The sequence below is a fragment of the Eretmochelys imbricata genome, chromosome 10 (genome assembly GCF_965152235.1).
Source record: "Eretmochelys imbricata isolate rEreImb1 chromosome 10, rEreImb1.hap1, whole genome shotgun sequence".
NCBI classification, from domain to species: Eukaryota; Metazoa; Chordata; order Testudines; family Cheloniidae; genus Eretmochelys; species Eretmochelys imbricata.
The window spans coordinates 45,170,686-45,195,768 of NC_135581.1; the positions used below are offsets into that span (position 1 = coordinate 45,170,686).

General features: G+C 51.3%; 1 protein-coding gene across 4 annotated transcripts in view; it reads left to right on the forward strand.

The window, feature by feature from the left end:
- Nucleotides 1-25,083, forward strand: part of ZNF609 (zinc finger protein 609) — a 120,082-nt gene that overhangs the window by 62,130 nt on the left and 32,869 nt on the right. For 2 of the 4 annotated variants that reach the window (XM_077828332.1, XM_077828334.1), the window contains one exon: nucleotides 22,049-22,274. In XM_077828332.1, the coding sequence (XP_077684458.1) occupies nucleotides 22,049-22,274 (226 nt within the window). Of the gene's footprint in view, nucleotides 1-18,571; nucleotides 18,611-20,104; nucleotides 20,181-22,048; nucleotides 22,275-25,083 lie in introns of those variants that run through there. The other 2 variants (XM_077828333.1, XM_077828335.1) reach the window with 2 other exon arrangements.

The window sequence follows — 25,083 nt, forward strand, 5'->3', positions numbered from 1 at the left end:
GTTAAGGGTTAGGCTTCAGCTCAGTGTGAAAGTGGAAGAGCTCTCATTTTCAAATGTTTGTTTACATTCTGTGACCCATGACTGTCCTTTGGGTGTCCCAATATACGGGTGGAGAAACCCTGGATTAGGGGGTGAAAAGCTGTAGGAAACTTTGATTTGGCTGGAACCAAACTCAAACTCCTAGTTGTGTAGGTATTAATGGAAGCTGTTCAATTGCCCACCTTTATTTGTGGCTAGTCCATCTAGATAAGCGACTTAAACTGGGTCCCTTGAAAAGAGCAGCCTGGAGAATTTTGCAAAGCAACTACTCTAGGATTTAATCCATTGATTTACAGCGCGCAGACAGCAAGGCACTGTGCCTGCTTAAAAGGCCTGTGCTTTTAATCTCAAATCTGTTCTCTCCCCTTAGACCTGCTAGAAATGCATCCCCCTGATCTCCGCTCTTCCCCGCAGTCTGGTTGAGTAGGCAGTCTGCAGATAACAGGCCCTTGATAGGGTGAGAGCTACAGCCTGCCTTTGCTCTAGCTAATTTATTTCCACACTGACATTCAGCTTCCCTATTAGCAATTGATTCTGCACAGTTGGGCTAGTTGGACTGTTGGTAGCTGTCAATTGTTAGCATTAACCCACTGAGTTGGCTGGACTAGTGAGACCTCCTCAAGTGCTGAGCAGTGTTTAGTTCCCTGCTCCTGGGATCTCTCTGCAGTGCCTAGGCACAAGCATCATGCTTGGTGATATTTTTGTGCCCAGTATTGCTGGCAGGGCAGGTAAAGGAGAGCCCTTTGCCAGGAGGAACACTGGGGGCCTGACTCTCGGATCTGCAAAAGTCCAAGTGCGAGGGAAGGTGTCTTGCCCTGCATTATAATTTGTGTTCTGTGTGTTACAGATTGGCTGTGTTTAATACCACAGCTCCAGGCAAAGCTATAATTATTGATTGGGGGTTTGCTAAATAGATTGGTACCGTAGGAGTGTTCATTGCAAAGCAGCATATCAAACCCCACCTCCCTTAGTGCTGGGGCCTGGCAAAACCTGTGTTCCTGTTTGTAACCTTCTGCCTGCACAGAGCTCTTCAGCCAGGGCAGCTAATTGAAACCTGTGGAGTCCTGCTGAACATATCATGGCTCGCCTGCCCTGTCAGCTACTCTGGAGGCACCAAGAGGGATTTGATCTGAAAGGAAAAATGGAGAGCCTGGGCCAGACACTTGGCTCTCACCTCCTGAGTCTAAGATTTAAAGCCAAACTGATGTTACATGAAATGAGTTTGCTGGTCTCAGCTTAGGCTCTGGTGGTCAAGTCTCTTGTGACTCCTGTCTGTTGATTTAAAGGTAGTCTGGGGCTCTGGGGCCAGAGGTATGGCAACATGTGTAGGATGCAGGCCTTGAGACTCCCCACAAGCTCTGAGCACCTGGGCTGGGGTTAAAGGCAAAGAGGACACTATCTTCCACAAGATGATGTTCTGTTGCTGTGAGGGAAGAGCCTCCTAGTTCAGAGGTGGGCAAACTATGGCTGCGGGACCATCCTGCCCGGCCCCTGAGCTCCCTGCCAGGGAGGCTAGCCCCTGGTCCCTCCCCCACTGTCCTCCCTCCCCCACAGCCACGCCACCGCTAAGGCAGCCCAGCTTGTGCCTGCCCACCTCCCAGGCTTTCCAGTAAGCCTGTCCTGCTGCTCTGAGTGGCCTGGTAAGGGGTTGGGGGGAGGGAGGGGTTGGATAAGGAGCAGGAGATCCCAGGGGGGGCAGGAAGTGGGAGGGGGCGGAAAGGGGGCAGGGACCAGGCTGTTTGGGGAGGCACAGCCTTCCCTACCTAGCCCTCCGTACTGTTTCACAACCTCGATGTGGCCCTCGGGCCAAAAAGTTTGCCCGCCCCTGTCCTAGTTCATGTACACAAAAGAATGAAAATGCTGAATGCAGGCAGCAGCCAGCTGCAGTTGTAGGCAGAGAGTATGTGCAGTGTGTGAGCACGTGTCTTGTAACAGGAGGTAGGAGGTGCTGTCCTATGAGCATGGGGGACAGAGGCACATTGATCTGATTCAAGTAAAAAAAACCATCCAACCCTCCACCCTGAAGAAAATCACAGAATCATAGAATATCAGGGTTGGAAGGGACCTCAGGAGGTCATCTAGTTCAACCCCCTGCTCAAGGCAGGACCAATCCCCAATTAAATCATCCAAGCCAGGGCTTTGTCAAGCCTGACCTTAAAAACTTCTAAGGAAGGAGATTCTACCACCTCCCTAGGTAACGCATTCCAGTGTTTCACCACCCTCCTAGTGAAAAAGTTTTTCCTAATATCCAACCTAAACCTCCCCCACTGCAACTTGAGACCATTACTCCTTGTCCTGTCCTCTTCTACCACTGAGAATAGTCTAGAACCATCCTCTCTGGAACCACCTCTCAGGTAGTTGAAAGCAGCTATCAAATCCCCCCTCATTCTTCTCTTCTGCAGACTAAACAATCCCAGTTCCCTCAGCCTCTCCTCATAAGTCATGTGTTCCAGACCCCTAATCATTTTTGTTGCCCTTTGCTGGACTCTCTCCAATTTATCCACATCCTTCTTGTAGTGTGGGGCCCAAAACTGGACACAGTACTCCAGATGAGGCCTCACCAATGTCGAATAGAGGGGAACGATCACGTCCCTCGATCTGCTCGCTATGCCCCTACTTATACATCCCAAAATGCCATTGGCCTTCTTGGCAACAAGGGCACACTGCTAACTCATATCCAGCTTCTCGTCCACTGTCACCCCAGGCCTTTTCCGCAGAACTGCTGCCTAGCCATTCGGTCCCTAGTCTGTAGCTGTGCATTGGGTTCTTCCGTCCTAAATGCAGCACCCTGCACTTATCCTTATTGAACCACCTCAGATTTCTTTTGGCCCAATCCTCCAATTTGTCTAGGTCCCTCTGTATCCTATCCCTGCCCTCCAGCGTATCTACCACTCCTCCCAGTTTAGTATCATCCGCAAATTTGCTGAGAGTGCAATCCACACCATCCTCCAGATCATTTATGAAGATATTGAACAAAACTGGCCCCAGGACCGACCCCTGGGGCACTCCACTTGACACCGGCTGCCAACTAGACATGGAGCCATTGATCACTACCCGTTGAGCCCGACAATCTAGCCAACTTTCTACCCACCTTATAGTGCATTCATCCAGCCCATTCTTCTTTAACTTGCTGACAAGAATATTGTGGGAGACCATGTCAAAAGCTTTGCTAAAGTCAAGAAACAATACGTCCACGGCTTTCCCTTCATCCACAGAACCAGTAATCTCATCATAGAAGGCGATTAGGTTAGTCAGGCATGACCTTCCCTTGGTGAATCCATGCTGACTGTTCCTGATCACTTTCCTCTCATGTAAGTGCTTCAGGATTGATTCTTTGAGGACCTGCTCCATGATTTTTCCAGGGACTGAGGTGAGGCTGACTGGCCTGTAGTTCCCCGGATCCTCCTCCTTCCCTTTTTTAAAGATTGGCACTACATTAGCCTTTTTCCAGTCATCTGGGACTTCCCCCGTTCGCCACGAGTTTTCAAAGATAATGGCAGAACTTCCTACCCAAATCGCTCATCCTGCAGCGCTGCAAACCTTCCACCTTTGGCAGACAGCAGCCAAAGCAGAATGCCAAACCAGCTGGCTTGCTATCCGAATGCTGCTGTGAGTGCAGCAATCTACAGCTGTATGGCCCCCTTCTCCCTTTGTCTCTGGTCATTTTATTTGAAAATGTATGCACCTCACACCCTCCACCTGACTCCTGTGGACACATGTCTGCCTGAGGAGATCAGTGTATTAGCTCAGGCATGGTGGGGGTGGATGAAGTGTGATCCCAAGATGTGCTAATTGGTGTATAAAAATCATGTTCCTTTTTAAAAAAACATACATTCCTGAGCAGAGTCTGGACGAGGGACGGAGCTGCTGGAGTGCTGGCTGGAAGGCGTGTCTCAAGGGATATGAGAGAGAGGGGGGTGTAATGTGCAAAGTGTCAGGGAGGCTATTCCAGGTACAGGGTACTGCCTGAGAGAAGTAGTGAGTTGGTTGGAGAAGAACACAGCTATCTTGAATCCCAGCCCTCTGCTTGCGCTTAGAACACAGCTGCCCTTAGCTGTGTGTGTGTGCCGTATCTGGAAGCCACACTTGTGTGGGGTATGCACAGGACTCCCCAGTACATCATGTGATGCAGTTTATTTCTTGCTCACCTTCCTTCCCTAATCTCCCAGTCAATCAGACAGAGCTGGCTTTGTGACTGGAAACCAATAGAATCTCGCTTTGCAACTTGAGCAGAACCTACAGAGAGGAAGAGATAAGAGAGCAAGCGGGCAGCCTCCAAATACGCAGCCTGCAAGGACTGGAACGTGCATATCATACCAAAATTGGGCTCTTTAATATTTAATAGATGGAAGGAAGATGTCTTCTCTTGCCTGAGGGATAAATAGATCTGAAATGCCTTCACCGCTTATCATATCTGAAATACACACGTCTCCCTGCAGCTCAGAAATTATCTATCTCCTCGTTCCTAGCCATATATGTATATGGGGTGGGTGGGTGGGTGTGTGTGTGTGTGTGTGTGTGTAAAATACCTTTCGGTATGTTCATGCTGCACCTGCACAGTGTATTAGGAATTCTTTGTGCACAGGACCCAGAGGAAATTTCTCTAATCTGCTTATAGATCTGTAGTGTGGGTTTCACAAACGGTGTCTGTGTGGGGAGGATGCTTCGCTGTCTAAGCTGTCAGGCTGAATGCGGATATCAGGGGATCTCCTGTTGCCCATTAAAGCCAAGTTTCCCCTCGTGGTTGTCATGTCATAGGGTCTCTGCCAGGTGACCCGGGAGACACAGCTTTGTTCATGAGGATTTATTTTAAATGTTTTTTTATTAATGTTTTTCTAGCCATTCTAAGAGGCATCAGTGATGAGCACCGGTACATGGCACCTGATGCCCTAAAGCCACCAGTCTACAAACCCTTAAATACAGATTGTTTTAGCCAAGGGCTATCAGATTTCTTCAGTGGGGAAGCCGTATTTAAAATACCCTGCTAAACAGCCCTGCTTTGTAAAGTAAAATACTACGTCAGGTGAGGGATTTTCTTTTGTCCTCCTCTGCTTGGGGTTTATGCTCCCCATGTCCAACCACAAAGGCATATTGCTTTACTGTGATACACAAAAGCAATTTCGATGGGGTTCTGGATCATGGTTATGATGTAACACTGAAACTCTCAGAGCGTTCCAGCAGAGAATGGTCTTGCAGAAAAGCTGGCAGACAGAGACTCAGGATTCCAGGATCAATTCCGAGCCCTGTGCATGAGTTTGGGTAAATCACATGATCACTCAGTTCTCCCTCCAGTAATAATCTTTCCCTGTCTCACAGGGAGGGTGAGGACAAATTCATTAGTGCCTGTGAGATGCTCAGCTGCTGTGGTGGGGGCTGGAGGGGCAGAGAAGCCCCAAGATACAAGTAAGACCATTCTGCTGGTGTATTTTAGGATTTGTGCATTGTTCTCTATAAATGATCAGGTGACGGGGGCTATTCCTTGGCCCAGCAGATTGCACGGCCATGAAGTTTTGCCTAACTTCTTTCTGAAATGCTCCCTTTCTTAATTCCACCCCATTTCTCCTATTTTAGCTCCTGCTCGCATCATCCTAAATAATTCCCTCTCCCCTCTGGTGTTTACATCCTTCCTGTGGTATAGGTTAGGATCACATCCCCACTTAACTGTTGCTTAACCAAAGTTATCCATATTTATCTCCTTTCATCTTCGCTTCTAAGTCAATCTCTTCAGCATCCTCATTATCTTTGTTCCTCTTCTCTGAACTCCTTCGAATTTGTCAATATTTTAGGTAATGGGTCCAGAACTGAATGCAAGTGCGATCTCCTGAGAACCTTCCGGAGCAAGACTGCTTGTTCTGTGCCGTGCTGCTCAGATTACATTGGCCTCCTCCCCGGTCTGTCCCGACAGTGTTGCTTTCTAGGTTATTCCCACCCATTCAGTCTATTTCCCCCCAGATGTTAGTGAGTGGTTTAGACAGAACATCCTGTTATTTCCTGGCCTTGATCCCGGTCACTCTAGGTTTCAATAGATTCTGTCACTGTTGGCAAATCTTCGCCGATCAAATTGCGGTTGAGGAGTGATTGGCTTGGCTGAGGCTGGGTGAAGCACACAGTGGTACTCTTTGTCATCCCTGATCCTGGGGCCTCTCTGCTCTGGTCCAGTTGCCTGGTGCAAACTGCTCTAACTCAGGCCAGCTGCCTGCAGCCTCAGTGGTTTGTCGTGGGCTGGCAGAGAGGAGGGTTAAGGCACGGGGAAGTACTAGGCATAGGGCTAGTCTACACTGGCAACGCTAAAGCAGGAGCGCTTTAACGTAGCTTGTGTGGTCGCGGCAGAGCGCTGGGAGAGAGCTCTCCCAGCGATCTTAAAAAACCCCACCTCCACGAGGGGCGTAGCTCCCAGCGCTGGAACACTGTCTACACTGGTGCTTTACAGCGCTGAAACTTGCTGCGCTCAGGGGTGTGTTTTTTCACACCCCTGAGGGAGAAAGTTGCAGCGCTGTAAATTCAAGCCCATAGTCTCTTCCCTGGCGTTAGAGCTACTGCCAGCAGCTCTGTGCCAGCTGAGGATCCCCCTTGGCAAGGGAGATGCTTGGGGGCTGCTTTGCACTTGTGGTGCTGCACAAAGGAGTCGGTGTACAGCCCAGGGCTGGGGTGTAGCATCATCTGCAGGTGTCGTTGACGTACAGTTTACTCCCCCTTTCAGATCAGGAATGCAAACAATAAGTACGATTGTCCCTAGTCCCAACTCCTGTGGTGCCCCATGAGATACCTCTCCCCATGCATGCCAATGTGCTGCTGCTCAACATTCGCCTTAATCCTGTCTCCTGTCTGGGCTGGGGCAGAGGGTTGGGTGCAGGGGCTAAGGGCTCTGGCTCAGGGTGCGGGCTCTAAGGTGGGGCTGGGGATGAGGGGCTTGGGGTGCAGAGGGGTGCTCTGGAGCTACAACGGGAAGAGAGGACTCCCTCAGCTCTCTCTACCCCTGCAGCAGCACCCCCGTTCGGGTCGCCCCTCCCCCAGCTGCCATGGCAGGTCTGGCGGGATTGTATTTGGCCCACCCCTCCCCCGGCCGCCGTGGCAGATATGGCCAGGTCTGGCTTCAGGTGGGTTCCCTGAGCGCCTTCGTGGTACTAATTAGGCTTCTGCACGGCTGTGCAGCTTACAGGGAACTTAGGTCGACAGACTCGGGCTAGTGAGGCTCATGGTCGTGCTCTAGAAATAGCTGAACAGACAGCGCTTTGCAGTTGTGGCTCGGACTCTGAGGCCTAGGGAATGGAGTGTCCTGCAGCAGAAGGGACCCTCCTTTGTTTGGTGCCTTGTAGCTGTAAATGCTCAGAACTTGTAAAGCCCCCAGTTAATGCCCTCTTCTCCCACTAGCCGAGCAATGCTAGGATGAACCAGCTGTGCTGAGCAGCCTGTGTGTGTTGGAGCAGGCGGATCAGGGCAGAGAGAGAGGGTTGTCACATGTTCTCTGTACCATAATGGGACCCAGAGCTGTCTGTGAGAACAGAACTTCCAGCAAGCCCTCCCCTGGTCTAGGAGTTATATACGTTTGCCTGTGTGTCCTTTATACCCTGTTAATCCTGATGGAGATTTACAGTTCAGTTTTGGACTCTTCATCTCCAAAGAGCCAGCCTATAGCCTTTTATAATCCTGCCTATACTTAGAAGGGTGCTGTGCTCTCACTGACTGCTGGAAGGTGAGCAGAGCCCAGAGCAAGGTATCTGCCAGAGGGGCGGTGCTTTCTGAGCAGGGCTTAGGAGGGGATTTGTGCAGGATGCTTTAATCATGGCAGGAAGGCTGCTCCTGGGGAAGAGCAGCTCTGTGTGTTTGCCTGTTAGCTCTTTAACTGAGGTCATCGTGGAAGCACTTACAGAGTGTAAGGGGATCGGGCTTTAACTTTCTATTCAAGCGTATTATCCTCCTCCTTAAAACAGAGATTAACTGCTTTCCTCCCAGCCTCCTGGGAGTTACAGGATTACCAGCGTTTTTTCACTTGCTGACCAATTGATCTGCCTAAAGGAGATAGTGAGTCCTGTCGGGAAATGCAGCTTGTCCCTCCAGGTCAGAGGGACCCCAGTTCCTGGTGACAGTCAGTGCCTGCTGCTTCTGGAGTTAGCTTGATGACCAAAATTGTTGTTCACCATTTGTGTTAGAGCAGTTGCTACGGGTTGGTGCTAAGCGTGGTACAAACATGGAATAAGAGAGTGTCCATGAAGAGCTTACAGTTCTAGTGACCTTGCAAGGTTTCAGCAATGCAGGGACTGTCTGGGCCATCTGGATGCCTGATCTTGAGGTTTGGGTTTATCTCGTTTGGCTGGTAACAAGCTTTGAATTCTTAGCCATTTCCGTTGGTGACCACAGGGCATTAGCACCCATCCAGCATGGTGTAGATGAGAGAGGCTGGATCAGTACAAGTGGAAGGATCAAACACCCTCTGGAAACCCACCCCTAACTTTCTGTAAGATCCCAAAACTACTGAAGCCATTGCAGGAGCAGTCAGTTTGGAGCTGGAGACATAGGCTAGAAGGTGCTTATAAAATTATCTAGAGCAGGGAGTTCCAGATGTTTTTTTCCAGAGGCCCCCCATGCAGCTGCGCTAGGCCCTGTGGCCCACTATTAATGCTTCTGGAGGAATGTTATTAATTTAATTATTACAGACATATGAACAATACATACCAGCAGGGGGCCAGTACTCACAGGTGTGTCTTTCCCCTTCCGGGCTGTGGCTTGAGGGCAGGTTCCACCCCGCCTCCCACAAAGCAGTGTACCCCATTGATGCCCAGCACCCCTTCCCTTGCAGAGCCAGGGACAAAAGCCCTGACCTCATACCCCCCCAAATCAAGCCAAAGCTCCATGTTCCCCTCTTACCATAAGCTAGCTCCCCCTGGCCTCCAACCCCTGGGGATGCTGGCAGGGGGTGGCTGAAGTCCCTTGGTGTTCAGCCTGTCACCAGTGGCAGGCATGGCGCATTCCACTCTGCCCTGGGACTCCCAGAGCTGCAGCTCAGCCTGCATCGCCCGGTACTCCTGAAGCAGGTGGGGGAGTGCCCCCACCAGCTGGGGAGAGATGGGGAGGGTAGAGAGAGGAGACAGAATCTGTTACCACAGTCAGAGCAGGGGTTCAGCCCATGAGGGCTCAGCCACACACCAGAGCAGCGGGGATGAAAGTGCAGGTGATGGTGTGAGACACTGACGAAAGAGCAAGTGAGGCTGGCGCATGGCATGTGTGGAGGAAGTATGGGCTGGTTACACAACCAGGGCAAGCAGTTGGCATGTTGAGGGGGACCTTGAAGCTGAGGAGAGAAACTTCAGTGTGGTAGATTTGAATGGGGAGCCAGTGGAGGCATGTAAGAAGTGGAGAGGTGAGGTCGGAGCAGCAGGCGATGGGGATGATCTAAGTTGCGTGTTGGGTGGCTGAGGAGATCAGAGGGGGCAGGGTGGGTGTCGGGGAGACTAGAGAGCCGGTAGGGGCTTGCATGAGTGTAACTGATCAGAGTTTACCAACAGGTCCTGCTGTGGCTACACAAGCGGAAGTAGGCTCCAGCAGAAGTGATAGCAGACTGGCTGTGCAGGGCTGAGAAGGAGGGAACAGTTTTACAGTGTCTCTTTGCACTTCAAGGGTATGTGCTTGCTCCCTTGTCAATGGGAGGTGCTCAGCCCCGTGAAGGATGGGTCCAAGGGAGCCCGGGTCTTGGAGTCTACATGTTGGGTAGCCCTGCATTGATGCTCGCAGCACTGCATCGTAGATGGCATGGAGTCGAGACCTTTGTTTCAAGAGCTTCTTCCTTTAGTGGTGTGCAGTGCGTGTGCCTGCGTGGGACTCCTCCCCCGGTGCCAAACCTGAGTGACTCTAGGAGCAGCAGTGCTGGGTTGAGTCTACTCTGCCCCCTTGCTGCTGCAGCCACACAGTAGTAAGGGAAAGTCAGAGAGCTCCCAGAATACGCAATGGAGCAGGTAACCACAGTAACCAGCAGCGGTGCCCTGTGTCCGCTAATAGGCCTGCTCTGTCTCCAGTGTCCCCACGTGGCCAAAGCACCAGGGCACAGCCTCCTTGCTGGGATGGCAGGAGGTATCTTTCCATTGCAGTTCGTGGCTACATTGGAGCAGAATCCTTCGCATTTTAATTTGATAAGCAAGGGAAACCTCCGGCAGCAGATCAGAGTCTTGATGGCCCCTGGCACCAGGGAGAGGTGCTCCTGTCTCCCATCAGAAACAGTCCCTTGTTAAAACTCTCCTCAGAGCAACGTGAGTTCTTCACCAGCCCATCAACTGACTGTCTGCTTCACTGAGGGTGTGTGTCTGCATGGGGAGTTCTTCCTGATTAACTCCCTGGGTGGATGCTCTTAGCCCTGGTCTACACTGCGGGGGGCGGGGGGGAAATCAACCTAAGATATGCAACTTCAGCTACGCAAATAGTGTAGCTGAAGTCGGCGTATCTTAGGTCGACTTACCTGGCCATGAGGACAGTGGCGAGTCAACTGCTGCTGCTCCCCCGTCGACTCCACTTCCACCTCTTGCAAGCTGGAGTTCCAGAGTCAACAGGGAGCATGTTCGGGGATCGATCCCTGAGAGATCGATCACTACCTGCTTGAGTAGGGAAGACCTGCTCTTACTTCCCCACTCCTGCTGCTATTCTCAGCTTCCTCTCTCGCCTGGCAGGAGATCCCTTCTATTTTTAGGGCGATGGTGGCCTGATGGCTTGAGCTGGTGACATGGCATGAGCATTACTACCATGGGTTCTGTCCCTGGCTTTATTGCAGGCCCTTACTGTAGGGAAGAGTTTGTGCCTTGACAGAGTCTGTCATCTGGTGTTCTCAAAGCATTGCAAGCAGTGAGTTGAGCCTGTCTACAATGCAGGGGAGGAACTGGTCTTGACTTTCCAGCCCAGAAAGGGGAAGTGACTTTCTGAAGGTAACAGCAACTAAACTAGGGATATAGGAGATTCGCTTTGCCCTTAGTGTAGACAGGGTTTAGCACCATTTAAAAACGTTAGCTGGTCCCTACGGGAGTATAGTCAACCAGGTCCAACCAGTATTTTTAGGCGTATTAAGCCCTGTTTGCACAAGATGTAAAGGTTTTGTTGTTTGAAAACATTGTTATGTTTAAACACATTTGTGAACTTCCTAGTCTAGCCTGGGATAGTGAGTCAGTGTCAGAGGCAGGGATAGAACCCAGATCTTCTGGTCCCCAGCCCTGTGTTCTTACCTTAATCCTAGCCTGTCTCTTTAATGGAATGTGTAACTTCTAGGAAGTCTCTGAACCTCTCTGCTCACACCGCTACCCCCATCCATTAGAAGCTGTGTCTGCGTGCTGGAAACCACCCCAGAGGATGGGCACTTTCATGTTGGTGTGTCCTAGACACTGTGTCCAAGGACAGGTAGGGTAGTACGGGGTGGGATCTGTCATATTGCCACCTCACTGACCAATCACAGACCAGCAGCTAGAGTAGAATTCGCCGCCTGTGTTAAATACTGAGCTGCTCAGGGGGTTCTACTGCCTTTGCCAGGCTATTTCCTGTGATCTTTCAGAGGCTGCTCGTAGGTAGGCGATGGCCCTTCCCCCCTCCCCTTCTTGCAGGTTTGAAGGGCTCTGGTGTTCTTCAGCTAGGGGCAAGAGAAATCACTCGGTGGTACAAAGGGGCTGGAACGAGGAGCAACAGGATACAATGGAGAAATGTAGACTCTATATCAGGCAAATCTGCCTGCTGGGGCTTGGAACAAAGCGAGAGAGACAGGCAGTGTAGGGCTGCAGGCACAATCCAGCACTGGACAGGGGCTGATACCTGGAGGGTTGGGTAGGTCTTCCCTGTCTTCAGCTCCTGGAGTTGATTCTGGCAAGGGATAATTGTTAGATCCCAAATTAAGAGGAATCATTGGTGGCGGGGGTGGCTGTTCACATCCTCTGCTCACATCTGCTCCACACCCTCAAGGGAAAGCTCCAGTGAAACTCGAACCCAGCACATGCGCTTGAAGAAGAGCTTCCAAGTCCATGTGGTTATGGTCATGGCCAGGGCTTCTGTGAGACTTGGCTGGCAAGATGGAGAAATGCTGTGAAGCTGTTGAAGCAGCTTCCCTGCTGGGCAGCAAGGGGTCACCTTGCCAGGCTGCTGAGTGCTGTCTGAGCTGAAGCAGGGATGTAGCTGTCACTGATTTAGAAGCATTTGATTCCTGATCCAGTCAAAAAGTCTTTCCACTGACTCCAGGATTGGACCCTTGGCAGCAGCCATTCAGCACTGCTGCCCACAGGAAGTTCAAACACCCGCTCCTGCCAGTTGCGCACTGGTTGGGTTGCAGTTAACAGATGTGTCCCCCAGTGTGACCATGGCGCTGTTCCCAGTTGCAACCAACCAGCACAGCAGTCCTGTGGCGTGATCCCTGGCCAGGACAGTGTGACGCTCACGCACACAAGTGAGATGGCATGTTGTGGAATTGCTAGGGAAGGCTTTGGCTTTTGTGGTTGCCTCATTTCCTGCTGTTGCTGCTAGGGCAGGTTTTCCAAGGTCTGATCCCAGCCTCCTGAAATGTCTTGCTGCTTCTGATGGCTAAGTACATTGGGTTCTGGTGAGCCTATTTTCCCCTGGTCTTGTGTTGCGCTGCTCATGGTATAGAGCTTGTAAGATGGGCTTGGATTGTCTTCGCTAGTGTATCTTGGGGTGGTGGAGGGACTCTGCTTTCCCTTGGGAAGGTGGAGCTGTTTCCTCATGGAGTAAGAGTAGGTTTCTTTGAGAGTAACTTCCTGTGTGTGTGAAGCAGATTTGGCCAGCTGCATCTGCACAGTACAGTCAAGCAGCTGCCTTTTCCTGGGACATGCACAGAGAGAATTCTGTCTGTAGAATGGGTGGCTGTGTTGTGTAACGGTTATCGTAGAGGCCTGAGAGTTGGGAGTCCTGTGTTCTATTCCTGACTGCCTCTGTCTTGCTGTGTGACCTGCGGCAACTTCCTCTTTGCCTCAGTTCTCCCATCTGTATAAGGGGATAATCCCATTCCCTCGTCTAAAGTCCTTTGAGATCCTAGGACCAGAATGCTACATGTAAATTGCAAGCTGTTTCTTTTTGTTACTAAGGTTGTTCGTGTGAAAAGCTAAGTCTGTCCTAAGATCTCATCCACTCCTGCTGCTCCTGACATGCTTGGAAGGGGTTGCTCTGCACAGGTTGGCAGAACAGGGCTCCAGGTGTGCGATAACTGTCCGTTGCAGCTGATCACTTAGAGATCTTGACTCCAGAGGTGAGCTGGGGCTCTCAGATGAGCTCCCAGTGAACAGATGTGCAAGTCACCAAATTCACCAGGACCATAGACACAGCACTAATGGCCCTTCTTGTGGGCTGTCTCTGTAGAGACATCTTGGAGACTGACCCCTCCTCTGCAGGTGGCCTGTCTGGGTATGGGTAGTGGTGTGTGTAGCTACAGCCAGCAGGCAGTGCTGTCTGGGCTTGCACCAGTACTAGCTGGGTGAAGTGGAGGGTTATGACTCCCTTATGCAGAGTAAACAAGGGCAGGGGGTTGTAGAAAGAAGGACCCAGGGCACAGCAGAGTGAGCTCAGCAGCGGGTGGGGCTAGGGGATAGAGCTGGGGAAATGAATGCAGCGGGGAAAAGACCTTTCCCAAACTCTTCAAAAGCTGGTGAGCTAATTCTTGAGCTTCCCTCTGAAAAAGGCAGAGGATATGAGGAGTTGTCAGCCCCGTGGGGGATGGGAAATACAAGCTGCCTCTTGCAGGCAGGGCCCTATCATCATCCATCAGCTGCAGAGTTAATGGCCTTGTTGATGGGAGATGCTGTGAATCTTAAGCAGTCTGAGGGATTCTGGGGTGAGAACAGGCAGTGACAAGCACAGTGGGCAGACTTCATCCAGCAAAGCCTGTGCCACAAGAACAGACGCAGGAGCAGGGAGGCAGAGGCTGAGCCTAGGTTCTGTGATAAGGTTTTTCTTTCTCCCTCCCTCTGTTTGTAAGGGAAACAGCCAGGTTCCCAGGTGCAGTGCAAATCGTAACCATCTGGATTGGTGAGCTTAGCTTCTCCATTACAGCACGCTAAGGAATTTAGAGCTGGCACGAACACTGCTTATGCTCTACCTGCTGGGAAAGAAATCCTGACTGCTCCCCCTTCCTGTGTTCACTTCTCCTCCCTGCTCAATGCACTCGGAGCAGAACATGGCAGGAGCTGGAGCAAGAGCCCTGGGTTCTGTGGTTGCAGTGCTGGAGCTAGTTACCGGCACGCATTGAGCGGAGTGGATCAGATGTTGTGTTCTTATGTCTATCGTATTCATCTGGAGAGCAGTATTGAACTTTGCTCCATTTGTGGAGGTATTGGCATAAAAATGGCACTTTTTCTCTGACTCTTCCTTGCTCTGGTGTTTACTGCTTCTTACTACGGAAACTATGATTCTATTTCGGAGCAGCCACAGTGAAATCTGCAGCCATTACAGACTCTCTGTTAACAGGCTTTGTTGCTGTTCAGTCCAGTTTTTAAAAACTGCATTGGAGCTCCAGCATTGCTCGTTACAGATGTAGCACAGTAAGGATATGCCTTGCATACTTGGAACATTTAAAAACTCCTGCCTAACATCAGAACTATGCATGCTTTTGGGGTCCATAGGAATGTCTGATCCTTTTTGGAATTTTGCTAAGTTCTAGGCTCATGGTTGTCTTGTGGCAGTGAGTTCCGCAGGTTAATGATGTGTTTTAGGTGTGTTTAAAATAAGAGGAATTTTATAAAATAAAAATAAGGAAAATAAGAGGCTTCCCAGGGCCACAGGTTAGCCTGCCTCCGCGGTGAGTTCTGCAGTGATTGCACCACTGCTGTATAGTCAGGAGTGAAGTGTGCATGAGCACTCCCAGAAGACTCTGTACTTCACTGGCATTCTGTGGTGCTGACAAGCTTTGGTTGGCTGCTTTCTTGTTAGGATCTGGTGCTATTCAAGCTGCAGAAAAGATGTAGCCAGAAAACAGTAATGAGGATTTATGGCACTCACATTTAGCTCCATGTAGGGTGAGGTTCTTCTCCTGGAGTCTTTTAAATACTGCTTTGAATGATCTGTCATGTGCCTCCCAAGTGTGTCAGATGTTGTCCCTGGGGTCTGATTCCAGGGCTGCCTGGCAGAACCTGCTAGAGTGTGCTCTGGAGCACATAGGCAGCGGAACAGGTGTCAGCATTGAGTCTTCTGAGTGCTGAAGACCAACGTGCATTGACAATATCTTGAGATATCTTCACGTTGTTGATAAGCAATGTGGAGTTCAGGCTTGGAGTAGGCTCTGGTTCCCATTTGAGGTTACTGACGATGCCATCCACAGTGGGTGGAGCTGCAACCTCCCAGAAGACAGCAGTGTGTGGGAGATGCATATTGCCACACAGTGTGACCCTCTGGGCTCTGAAGTTCTCATGGTTGGCGATATCCACGGGGTCTATGGAGGAGTCCATGTGCCTGATGGCATGTGAGCTCAGAGTGGAAGCCTCAGAGTGCCTCGGTCTGCGTATCACTGGAGCAGTTGGTCAGTGGTAATTGCCACATGTCTGGAGATGTTTGAAACTCCTCTGACAGTGTGAAGGGATGCGAGCGCTGAGGCCCTCTCATCTCTGAGTCAAGATTCAGCAGTGCCATGCACAGTAAAAACACTGTTTTAGTGATGCTCATTCAGTCTGGGCCATTACATGTGATGATGTTGGGATTCCATAGAGGGGCTGTCTTGCTGAGCTATGGTTTAAGCTGCTTCTAGGCATTGTCATCCTGAACACTGACACTGACTCCTGAATCAGCACCTGGTGGGGAAGTGGCAAATATAATTCCAAGCTTCTGTGGGTTGGAGCATATGCGCTGTGCATTATATACACGTGGGCTGCCGGGCCTGGAATGGGTCATATGGTGAGTTCAGTCTCCCAGATTGTGTATATGAAGCAGTGCACTTGTTCAGGCATGTGGTCTGGAGAGACTGTGTTCTCCATAGAGCACCGTGTTATCTGGAACCTCAGGGTTCTGGGGGGGGGGGGCGGGGGGTTCTCTATGTTGTGAGAGGCAGCGGTGTGCAAGTAGCTGGCCTTGCTGCAGATTGCTGCTCTGGCAGGACCGGATGGCTGTCCCTCCTGGTGATGGGTGGGATGATGGCAGTTCCAGCCTCCTGCCTGGAGAGAGCCTGCATCTGTAGCCTGACTTACTGCCTTTTGAATTGCAGCTTGCGTTGTATTGATGGATTGTGGCATGTTATCGATGCCTCATGCTTGTGGGTCTGACACTCCAGCAGCACGGGCAGCGGGTGTCTCAAAGCCGTACTGTGTTCTCTGTGCTGACAAGCTGCTTGCCCTAAACCTCCCACTTCCAGACTCTTCACCTGAGTGTCACTGCACACCTACTGCTCCTCTCCTTTTCCTTGGCTCCGTGGCCCCCTGATCTTTTCTTTGCATGTGGCTGATCCCCTCCTCACTACGCCCACCCAAAACAAAGATTGTGGAGGTACAGTGATGTTTGCCACCATTCCATTGTTCACTGTGCTTGTGTGTTCCACCCTCCCCTCCCCTGTGTCTGTCTGGTCTGTTTAGACCACACTGTCCCATTGTTTCCTTGGACTCCCTGGTCCGTCTGTCTATATCCAGCTGCTGTCTCTTTTCTAATACTTAGTCCGTAAGCTCTTTGTAGCAGGGACTGTCTCTTTGTTCTGTGTTTGTACAGCATCTAGCACAGTGAAGTCCTTGTCCATGCCTGGGGCTCCTGGGTGCTAAATACAAATACTAAGTAATCCTGTACAGTTTAGGACAATCTCAGATCTTCGTTCTGGCCCTGTCCGTGTTAGGAGACTTGCAGATGTTGGCTAGCTAGTAGTGGTTAGTGTGTAGTGTCTCACTTGGCTCTTGCCATGTTCAATGCTCTTCTTGAAGTTGGAGGATTCTCTGAGGCTCTCTGTCGATGAGGAAGGTAGATCATGTTTAGAAATGTGTTAGCTAGCTCCTTTTACCTAACAGGTTTGAAACACTAGTGTAGCCAGGGGGTTAACATGTTAGCTGGTGTAGTGCTGACCACAACCAGCTATCTCATTTGAAAATGTGCTAAACTCTGGGTATGCTAGTGTGTTAACACATCTGTTAATACTTCCTATGTTTCTGGTGTAGACATGGCCCAAGTTTCTTCACTGCCACTGCTTAATCATCTCCAGCGTCAGATGTCTCAGACCTGTTGCCCTGAAAAGTGCAGTCACACAGCTCACTTTCTGGTGTTACTTTAATGTCTGATGCTATCAAGAAATTTCCAAAATTGGCTTGGTGGTTTCTGTCTGGGTCCATGTGATGTCGGGGTCAGGGGTTATAATCCAGCCTTGATGCCAATTCTATTTGATTTTTGTACCATGTATCTCTGTTTCTCTAGGTTTAACTAACTGCTGCTCTGTGTACTAATTAAGATGTGCTGGCCCTTTAATGTGAATTATCTTCAAGACACCACATGGTAGCATGGCTGCTGGAGGCATCTTGGCATGGGCTCAGGATGTCAGACAGCTGACTTCTGTGCAAGTCCAGAGGTGTTTGGCCCTCCCCATGTCAGCACCTGGCTGGGAGTTCCCCTTGCAGAGGGGTTTGGCGTGTTGTCTGTGTGGGGTGAGCAAGGCACCAGAAACACCACCACTTTACACTGGTAGCATGTTTCCAGCAGCATGTCAGCTCTGAGCTCTAAGCCTGCTGCCAGAGAAAGGTTTCAAGATCACTCCGTAATCCCCCAGTCCTGTTCTAAGATCTCTCTGTGATCCTTGCAGCTTCTTGGGGCTGCATTTTCTTTCTTGTTTTCCCCATCCAGCAGCCTTTGTGTGGTTTTTTGGGTTAGCTGTGTTAGATTCTTATCTTAGTCACCAGAGTGTGCATCCCTGATGTTGGAGAAGAGACAGGGCTCTGGTGTGGTAAACACAAAGTGGGTTCTTCATTGCAGCTGCTGGACAGATACAGACTCTACCACTCTCTGACATGCACTGGGCAGTGAAACGTATGCTGCACAGCTATTACCCAGGGGCTGTCTAGTGCCTCGCCCCCGGGAGAGCAGTCATTCAGCCCACAGACGTTAATAGCTTTAGCCTCAGGACCCCCAGCAGGCAAGGTAGCAGTAGCCTCGCTGTACAAAGGGGAACTGAGACAGGCAATGTTACATGGTTTGCCTGAGGTCACACGGGGAATCTGTGGCTGAGCTAGGAACTGAAGCCGGATGTGAGTCACATGCCGTGAAGCCTGCCTTAAAGGACCTGCAAGGTCTGTTGTCTGCATCCTCACTCAAAACTGCCAGGTGTCTGGAGGGGGCTTTAAAGTGGTTGCTTAAGGGGTGTGCGTGTTGGAGCGCTACCTAATGAGCATAATTCCTGCTGCAAGTCTCCCTGCCTCGACATCTGCTTCTAGAACCAGACTGGCTGGAGCTGAAGTGCTGGCCCTGTGGTGGGGGTTTGATGTGACTAGCTGAAGGGGAGAGAAGCTCTCAGCCCTGGCTTTACACGGACTGCTGCTTGCCGCTCACAGTAGGGCTGGCTCCAGCTGTATGTGGCTCTGAGCCTGGGAGGAGATTCATGGCCAGTGGCATCGCTGTGCTTAGGAGGAGGACACTGTAATTACTTCCCATGGTGAGACTAATGAGTCCCTGGCTTCTTCCTTTCGCAGATCAGTCTCTGTTCACAGGCTGTCCGCCTGCAGCTTGTGCAGTGACCAGCAGACCAAGCCTCTCACCTTGTGTTGGGCTCGATAAAAGAAGCAGGATGAAAAGCCCTATCACTGGGAGATAAAACACAGGTGTTAGGTGAATTCAGGGATTGATCTGTCTCGACCACTGGCCCACTTCTCAGCTCCGTTCCAAGTCTTCCCAGGACCTGGCTACCTGTCTGCCAATCTGTCTGCTGGGGGGAGGTGTTGTACTCTCTCTCCTTTGCCTTTGTGGTTTTTTTCTCTTTCTCTCTCTCTCTCTCCCTCTCTCTCTCTCCCCCCTTATCTAAAGCTGTTGCTCCTCCTGGTTTCCCTTTTCTCCGGACAGACAGCTGATAAATAAGGCTTCATTGGTTCCAGTGCAGAGTGAAATATGAAATCCCATAAAGCCGCCTTGCTTATTAGATGGGTCTCAGTGAACTGCTTATTATGCACTGTGGCATAACGCAGATTACAAATGTGCCCAAACGATAATTAGCAGAGCTGGAACTGTAATTAAACACGCCTCTGCTGCACTGTGGTTTCTGTTGCAAAGTGGAAGGAAGCTGAACGGTTTCAAAACCCACAGGTGCCCTTCCTTTCCTCTGCCACACAAACAAGCGATCAGCCACTGCTCCCAGCGCTGACTAGCAAATGATACTCGGGGCTGAATGCTTCCCCACCTGACGCTCCATTTCTGCTAGTCCTGCTGCCATCAGCCAAGTTGTGTCAATTGCACATGGTTCCTCTCCAGCTATTTCACTGCAGGGGACTGGCGTTAATTTGTAAATGGATGGGAGTTGAAGGCAGTCTCTTTGCTTGTGCTAGGGGTTTGCTCAGGGAGAGGGGTTTTCTGGAGCTGTTTGCTTTCTTGGGCCCTAGTGGTTCCCAGGGACTCATTGTTTACATGGGATTTGCTGAGGTGCCCAGTGAGGCCCCCTTCTGCACATGTGGCTCATATCTGCCCTGGTGGGGATCCGCGCCCCATCTTGGGCAGAGGAAGTATGTGGAAGGCAAAATTCTTTCTTCTCTGATCCTTCAGGGAGAACAGGCCATGGGCAGCTCCAAAAGGGGCTTGGACAGCACAAGTGCAAGGTGTGGCAGTGTCTCCAAAGGGTTGCCTCAGAAATGAAGGCCAAGGCTCTGGATCCTGAGGGATTTGGTGCTGTCAGCAGAAAGCCAGGCCTGCTGTCAGGAAAAGCCCACAGAAGAAACAGCATGCAGGCTCTGCCGCTGAGTGGGGAGAGACTGTAACTCAGTCACTGCGGAGGAAACCTTGGGGCTGTCTTTAATGCTTATCACACTGGATTCGCTTCGATGGGCTGTCCAGAGGAGAGGAGGACAAGGAGCTAACTGCAGGCCAGCGGCACTTTGCCCTGTCTGCTTTGGTAACACGGGCAATGGCAAATCCATCCACCCAGCTTCTGCCAGCATGTGGCAAACTACTGCATTTTACCATGGTGCTTCCCACTGCCTTAGAACACCCCTTTGCCTCCTGCTTCTCCAGCATCGGTGGTAGGAAGCTTGGCCCCCTCCCCTGTTCAGCGTGCTGGTTGCTAATGGAGTTGCAAATGTCCCTGACGTGGGGCTTGGGTGTGGGAAGATCGGGGAACTCAGGCCCCACAGCAGAGGTTGTGTGGAGTGAGGCTGGGCCTGATTTGGCAGCCGAGGTTCAGTGTGTGGTCTTGCACTCCAGCTAACGGTTTCGTAAAAAGGCAGGCTTAGCAGAGGTCGCTGTCACAACAGGCAGCTAAGGATAATGTTTTGGCAGCTGTTCAGGGACCAGAATTTGTCTCAATGGGAGTCTGAACATTTTGTGGCTGTTGACAGTTGAGTGCCACAAATAGCGATGACTTTACAGTTGGAAATGCCAGTAGGGCCATCCCCAGCAGGCAGGGCACCTCCTGGCAAGCAGCCTGGAGACCTCCGCTTCCTTGCCTCTCTGGGGCTGAGGACAGCAGGCCGCCAAGCTTCCCATGGTTCTAGCTCCAGGGCTGTGCCAAGCAGCAGGCTTGCAGAGGCATGTCCTGGCTAGCTCACTGCTGGATGCTGTGGAGGTCTGTCCCGACTCCCAGAATGACTTGTGTTGCAGTTTGTGAGCTTGCTGGTGACTTACATGGGGGTGGTTTTCTTAGTGTCTGCTGCTGCTTTTTGCTGCTCAGCATCTTATCAAGATCAGAAACCCTACTCCTGGGGAGGAGGTCAGAGCACAGCCCGACCAGCCAGCATGAGTAGTGCTGCAAATCCCCATTGCAAGGGTATGGTTGGGGGTCTGATTCAGTGTGGGTGGGAAGGCTGCTTTAGCTGGTGGAGGGTGAGAAAATGAGCTACGCTGTCTGGGCACTGGCGACACAGGCTGTATACCAAAGCATTCCATTGACTGGCAGTCTGGACAGGGCTCTGAAATGAACCAGCCCTTTGGCTTTTCTCCTCTGTCACACGGTGCTGGACCATAGAGCATCAGCTGGGGTGACTTTCTAATCTGCTCAGCCATCTGAGCAGGCTGCTTGCATAGCCGAGTGGCTGTGAGCCTGGTTTACTGAGCTGGGGATGGGGGTGGCGATGGCCACAGGGTTTGTCTGTGCTCCACCCAGTTCAGCTGACTTCTCTGCTTTCCATGCAGACCTACCCCAGCTCTAGCACTGAGGAAGTGACTTTCATGTGCAAGAAAAGCAAGATTGCTGGGTTTTCTCTTCACCATGAGAGACCCCCTGTGTCATCCCAGGGCTCTGGTGCATGGAAAGCAGAGGTGTAGGGGTTAGTCTCTAAACAGGCAGGGAGGTTGTTGGGGGTCGATCTGGTCTGGGGTAAAGCTGGGGAGAGGCCATTGGGATGGAACAGGTATCTGAAGGGTGCCAGCTGCCTCTCCTGCCCTGCCCCAGCCAGTCTGGCAGAATTCTGTGATTCCTTCCATCAGATCCAGTGCTGCTTTTCCGGGTGTTGATGTTCAGGCAATAGCCAAACCAGATCCGTCTCCAGGTAGATTGACTGACTGGCTACGGGAGACTGGGGATCCTGTTCTGGAAAGACTTTTTGTTGTTGAAAGCAGCCCAGCCAGAGCCTCTCTGGCAGGGCTGAGGTCCAGGAGGTCTCCAGCTGAGGAACAAGGGTGGGGCCTAGACTCTGTTTGTAAAATGCTGTTCTTGCAGTGAGCCATAGTTTATAGGCATATCAGGGCTGGAAAAGACTTATTAAATCCTACTCCTCTGATGGAGGCTGGATCGGCTGTGAACCTGCTCTGAGCAAATAGGCCAAATGGGACAGTGGCAGGAGTGGGGCGCCCTGATTTGTGTTCTCCAGGAAAGCGGGAGGGCCTTGCTGGTGTTTGCTTTCTCCTCGGTGCTCTCCCCAGTGGTCACTGGTGTATTTCTCCTTCCCCGCAGATGGAGTCTCCAGTCTCCACGCCTGCAGTTTTGCCCTTGCATCTCCTGGTCCCCGTTGTCAATAATGACATCTCATCACCATGCGAGCAGATCATGGTACGCACTCGCTCTGTGGGGGTGAACACCTGCGATGTGGCATTGGCTACCGAGCCGGAGTGTCTGGGCCCTTGTGAACCCGGCACCAGCGTCAACCTGGAGGGCATCGTCTGGCAGGAGACGGAAGATGGTAAGTGCCTTTGGAGAGCTTGTCTGTCCTCTTCCACAGTTGGATTGTTGTTTGTCATACCGTTGTATTCATTGCCAGGTGTGCACGCTGCTCCATCCCCAGCATTACCCTTCCAGGCCTAAGAGGGGTGGGATATTCTTGGAGGACTGTAGCTGGGATGGGAGGGGTTCAGAGGGCATGTCTCAAGGGTCACTTCAAAGTGTGAATCTATACAGCAAATCCAGTAACAGTAACAAGTTAGCCCATAGCCCAGACAGGATGGAAACACCCAGCACCCAGTAATGCTGTTGTCACATGAATTAAAGCAGATAAAGAAGGGAGCGCACCAGGCTCTCCCCCTTTCCAAACTGAGGTTTGTTCATGTTTGTGAATCTCTCCCAAGGGCACATGTAACCAGCGAGGTAGCAGGAGGCTCTTGCTAAGTAACTGATCCAGTCGAGCTCTCACAACAGGCCCTAGAGGAGATCAGGGTCCCAGGCCAAAGGAGCCTTTTTCTGATGGGTGCTGATCTGGTCTTGTGCACAAAGCCTGGCTTTGTGTTCGGAGTTCGTGAGGGTTGATGAGGTTTAGCTGCCATTGGACCCCTGCCAGCACCTCTGTCCCAGGTTATTTAGAGAGCTCAGGGCACAGATCTCTCCAGGTATGAGAGGCACAAACCTGTGCTCGTCCCTGAAGTTGAGACCAGTCATCGTCATGAGCTCTCTCCACAGCGCTGTGTGCCCCTTTAACTGCCTCTGTAGGAGTTCGTAAATCTGGAGGCTGCGTGGTGAGCATGGGCCAGAGCAGTGTGTGCACAGCATCCTGGCAGTGCTGTGGGTAAGTTCAGCTTCCCCACAGCTGCCATTGTTTAATGGGGCAAGGAGGGTGCTCTAAAGGCAACGCAGAGGTGCTTAGGGAGGAGAGCCACTGGCAAGCCAAGGGAGCGGGTTTGGGCAAGCAGACCTTGCGAGACCAGGGTGTGCGTTCTTCCCAGGCCAGGTGCCAGGCTGGCTGAGTGATGGGATTGGCACCACCTTCTCGTTGTGATCTATTCCTAGTCTAGAATTACTACCTGTGTGCACAGGAGCCAGTCCTAAGGTACCTGCCCTTTTCCTGACTCCCTCTGAACTGCAGTGCTGGGGATTACTTTTCCAGGGTCAGTGTATTGAAAAGATCTGGAAGTAGATAGCCCACTGCTGTGTTTCCCTTGTATTTGCTTGGCTTGGGACATTCTGGATTTGCCTTTTTGAAAGTGGCCTTGTAGTTCATGAAATACAGGGGCCATTCGTGTGAACACCCACAAAATGAACATTGGGTGAATGTCACACAGCTAGTTACTGAAGGAAGCACCAGAATGTGGCTCCTGGTCAGAAACTCCTCAGGCTTTAAAATTGGGTTGGAGAGTACAGAAGACCATCCTTCCCTATGAGACTCCAACTGTCTCCTGCTTCCTGGGAGGCTGGAGGTACCAGGAGAATACCCTTTCATGTGGCACGTCTGGTCCCAGCTGGAACTGGGACGTGGGAACAGAACCCAGAGGGGTGGGGGGAGCACTTGGTGACAATCTGACGCCTCAGAGAAGCTCATTCCTAGAAATGGACACTCCTGCGTCTGCTCCTCCTTCACTAATGTGTGTTGGGGACGGGGAGAAGTGGCAGGGGCACACACTGTGCTCTTGTGATTGCTAGTACAGAAACTCCCTTTTTTGGCTCAGATGATCATTACAGCTCAACTTAAACTTAAATCTCCATAGGCAGGGGTACGCTGCTGTCATTCAGCCAGAGGTTGCTTGTTGCAGTGTTGCAAGCAGAGGTTATAAACCATATCTACAGCTTGTGTGTATTTTTGCTGGAGTTCGTTGCTTTGTGTAGGTCTCCAGTACATAAAATAATACATGGGCAAAACCAGTTCTGTGCAGCCCTCAGTACTGTGTAAAGATCATGGGTTGGGCACAACTCCCCTACCATTTTTTAAATATGTGATTGGCCCATGGCCAAACGGTGCAGCTACAACAGTGCAGCTGTGAGAATGGAGCATATTCCCACTGGGATGAGAGCGAGACCTGAAGCAGTTGGGAGAGGGGGAGCTTTCTGGGGTGTCACCTTAGAGCCTGTGTCCCAGTGGGGTCTGGCCAGAGCGGTAAGGCAGGAAACCGGCTGTTCCATGCCGCTCCGTCCCCTCCATTGCTCTCTGCTCAGTTGTGTGGTTGGAAACTTTCATCAGATTCGTGGCCAGCAAGGAATTGGAAGTGGCTTTCCCTGGTGTACCTGAGGAAGAAGGGAGCAAGTATGTTGCAAAAACCCTGGGGGATTCCTCCTTTCTCAGCTAGCGTTGCCGGTGGGGAGGAGGAAGCAGGTATTGGGGCCTGGATTGTGGAAGTCGGCGTGTGCTGGTGGAAGTCTGTGCTTGCAGCTGTCAGCCTGTGGCATAGCTAAAACTCACTGAGGGTGTGTGAGCCAGCCGTGCTGCTGGCTGCCCTTTCCACTCTGTGCTCCTAGGATTGGATTGGGGAGAACTGGAGGAAAACATAGGGCTTTATGCTGATGAGCCCTGCTCTTGGGGTAGTTTTAAAGCACTAGTCTCTGTTGAGTGTCCAATCAGCTGCCTGCCAAGGTCTCGCTCTGTGACGCAGACTTAGCAAACAGCCTTCGCTTCCCTCCAGTCTACTCCAGGAGTCTGTGAGCCACTGCCTGGTCCCCACGCATGGGCTCTGTCGCTTTGGTCCCACGTATCTATGCTGCAGTCAGTGCCTCACATTTCAGACAAGCTGGCTGTGCCTGCAAGGGCTGGAAGAAAAGCAGCTTGGCTGCACTGTGTGTAAGATCTCTTC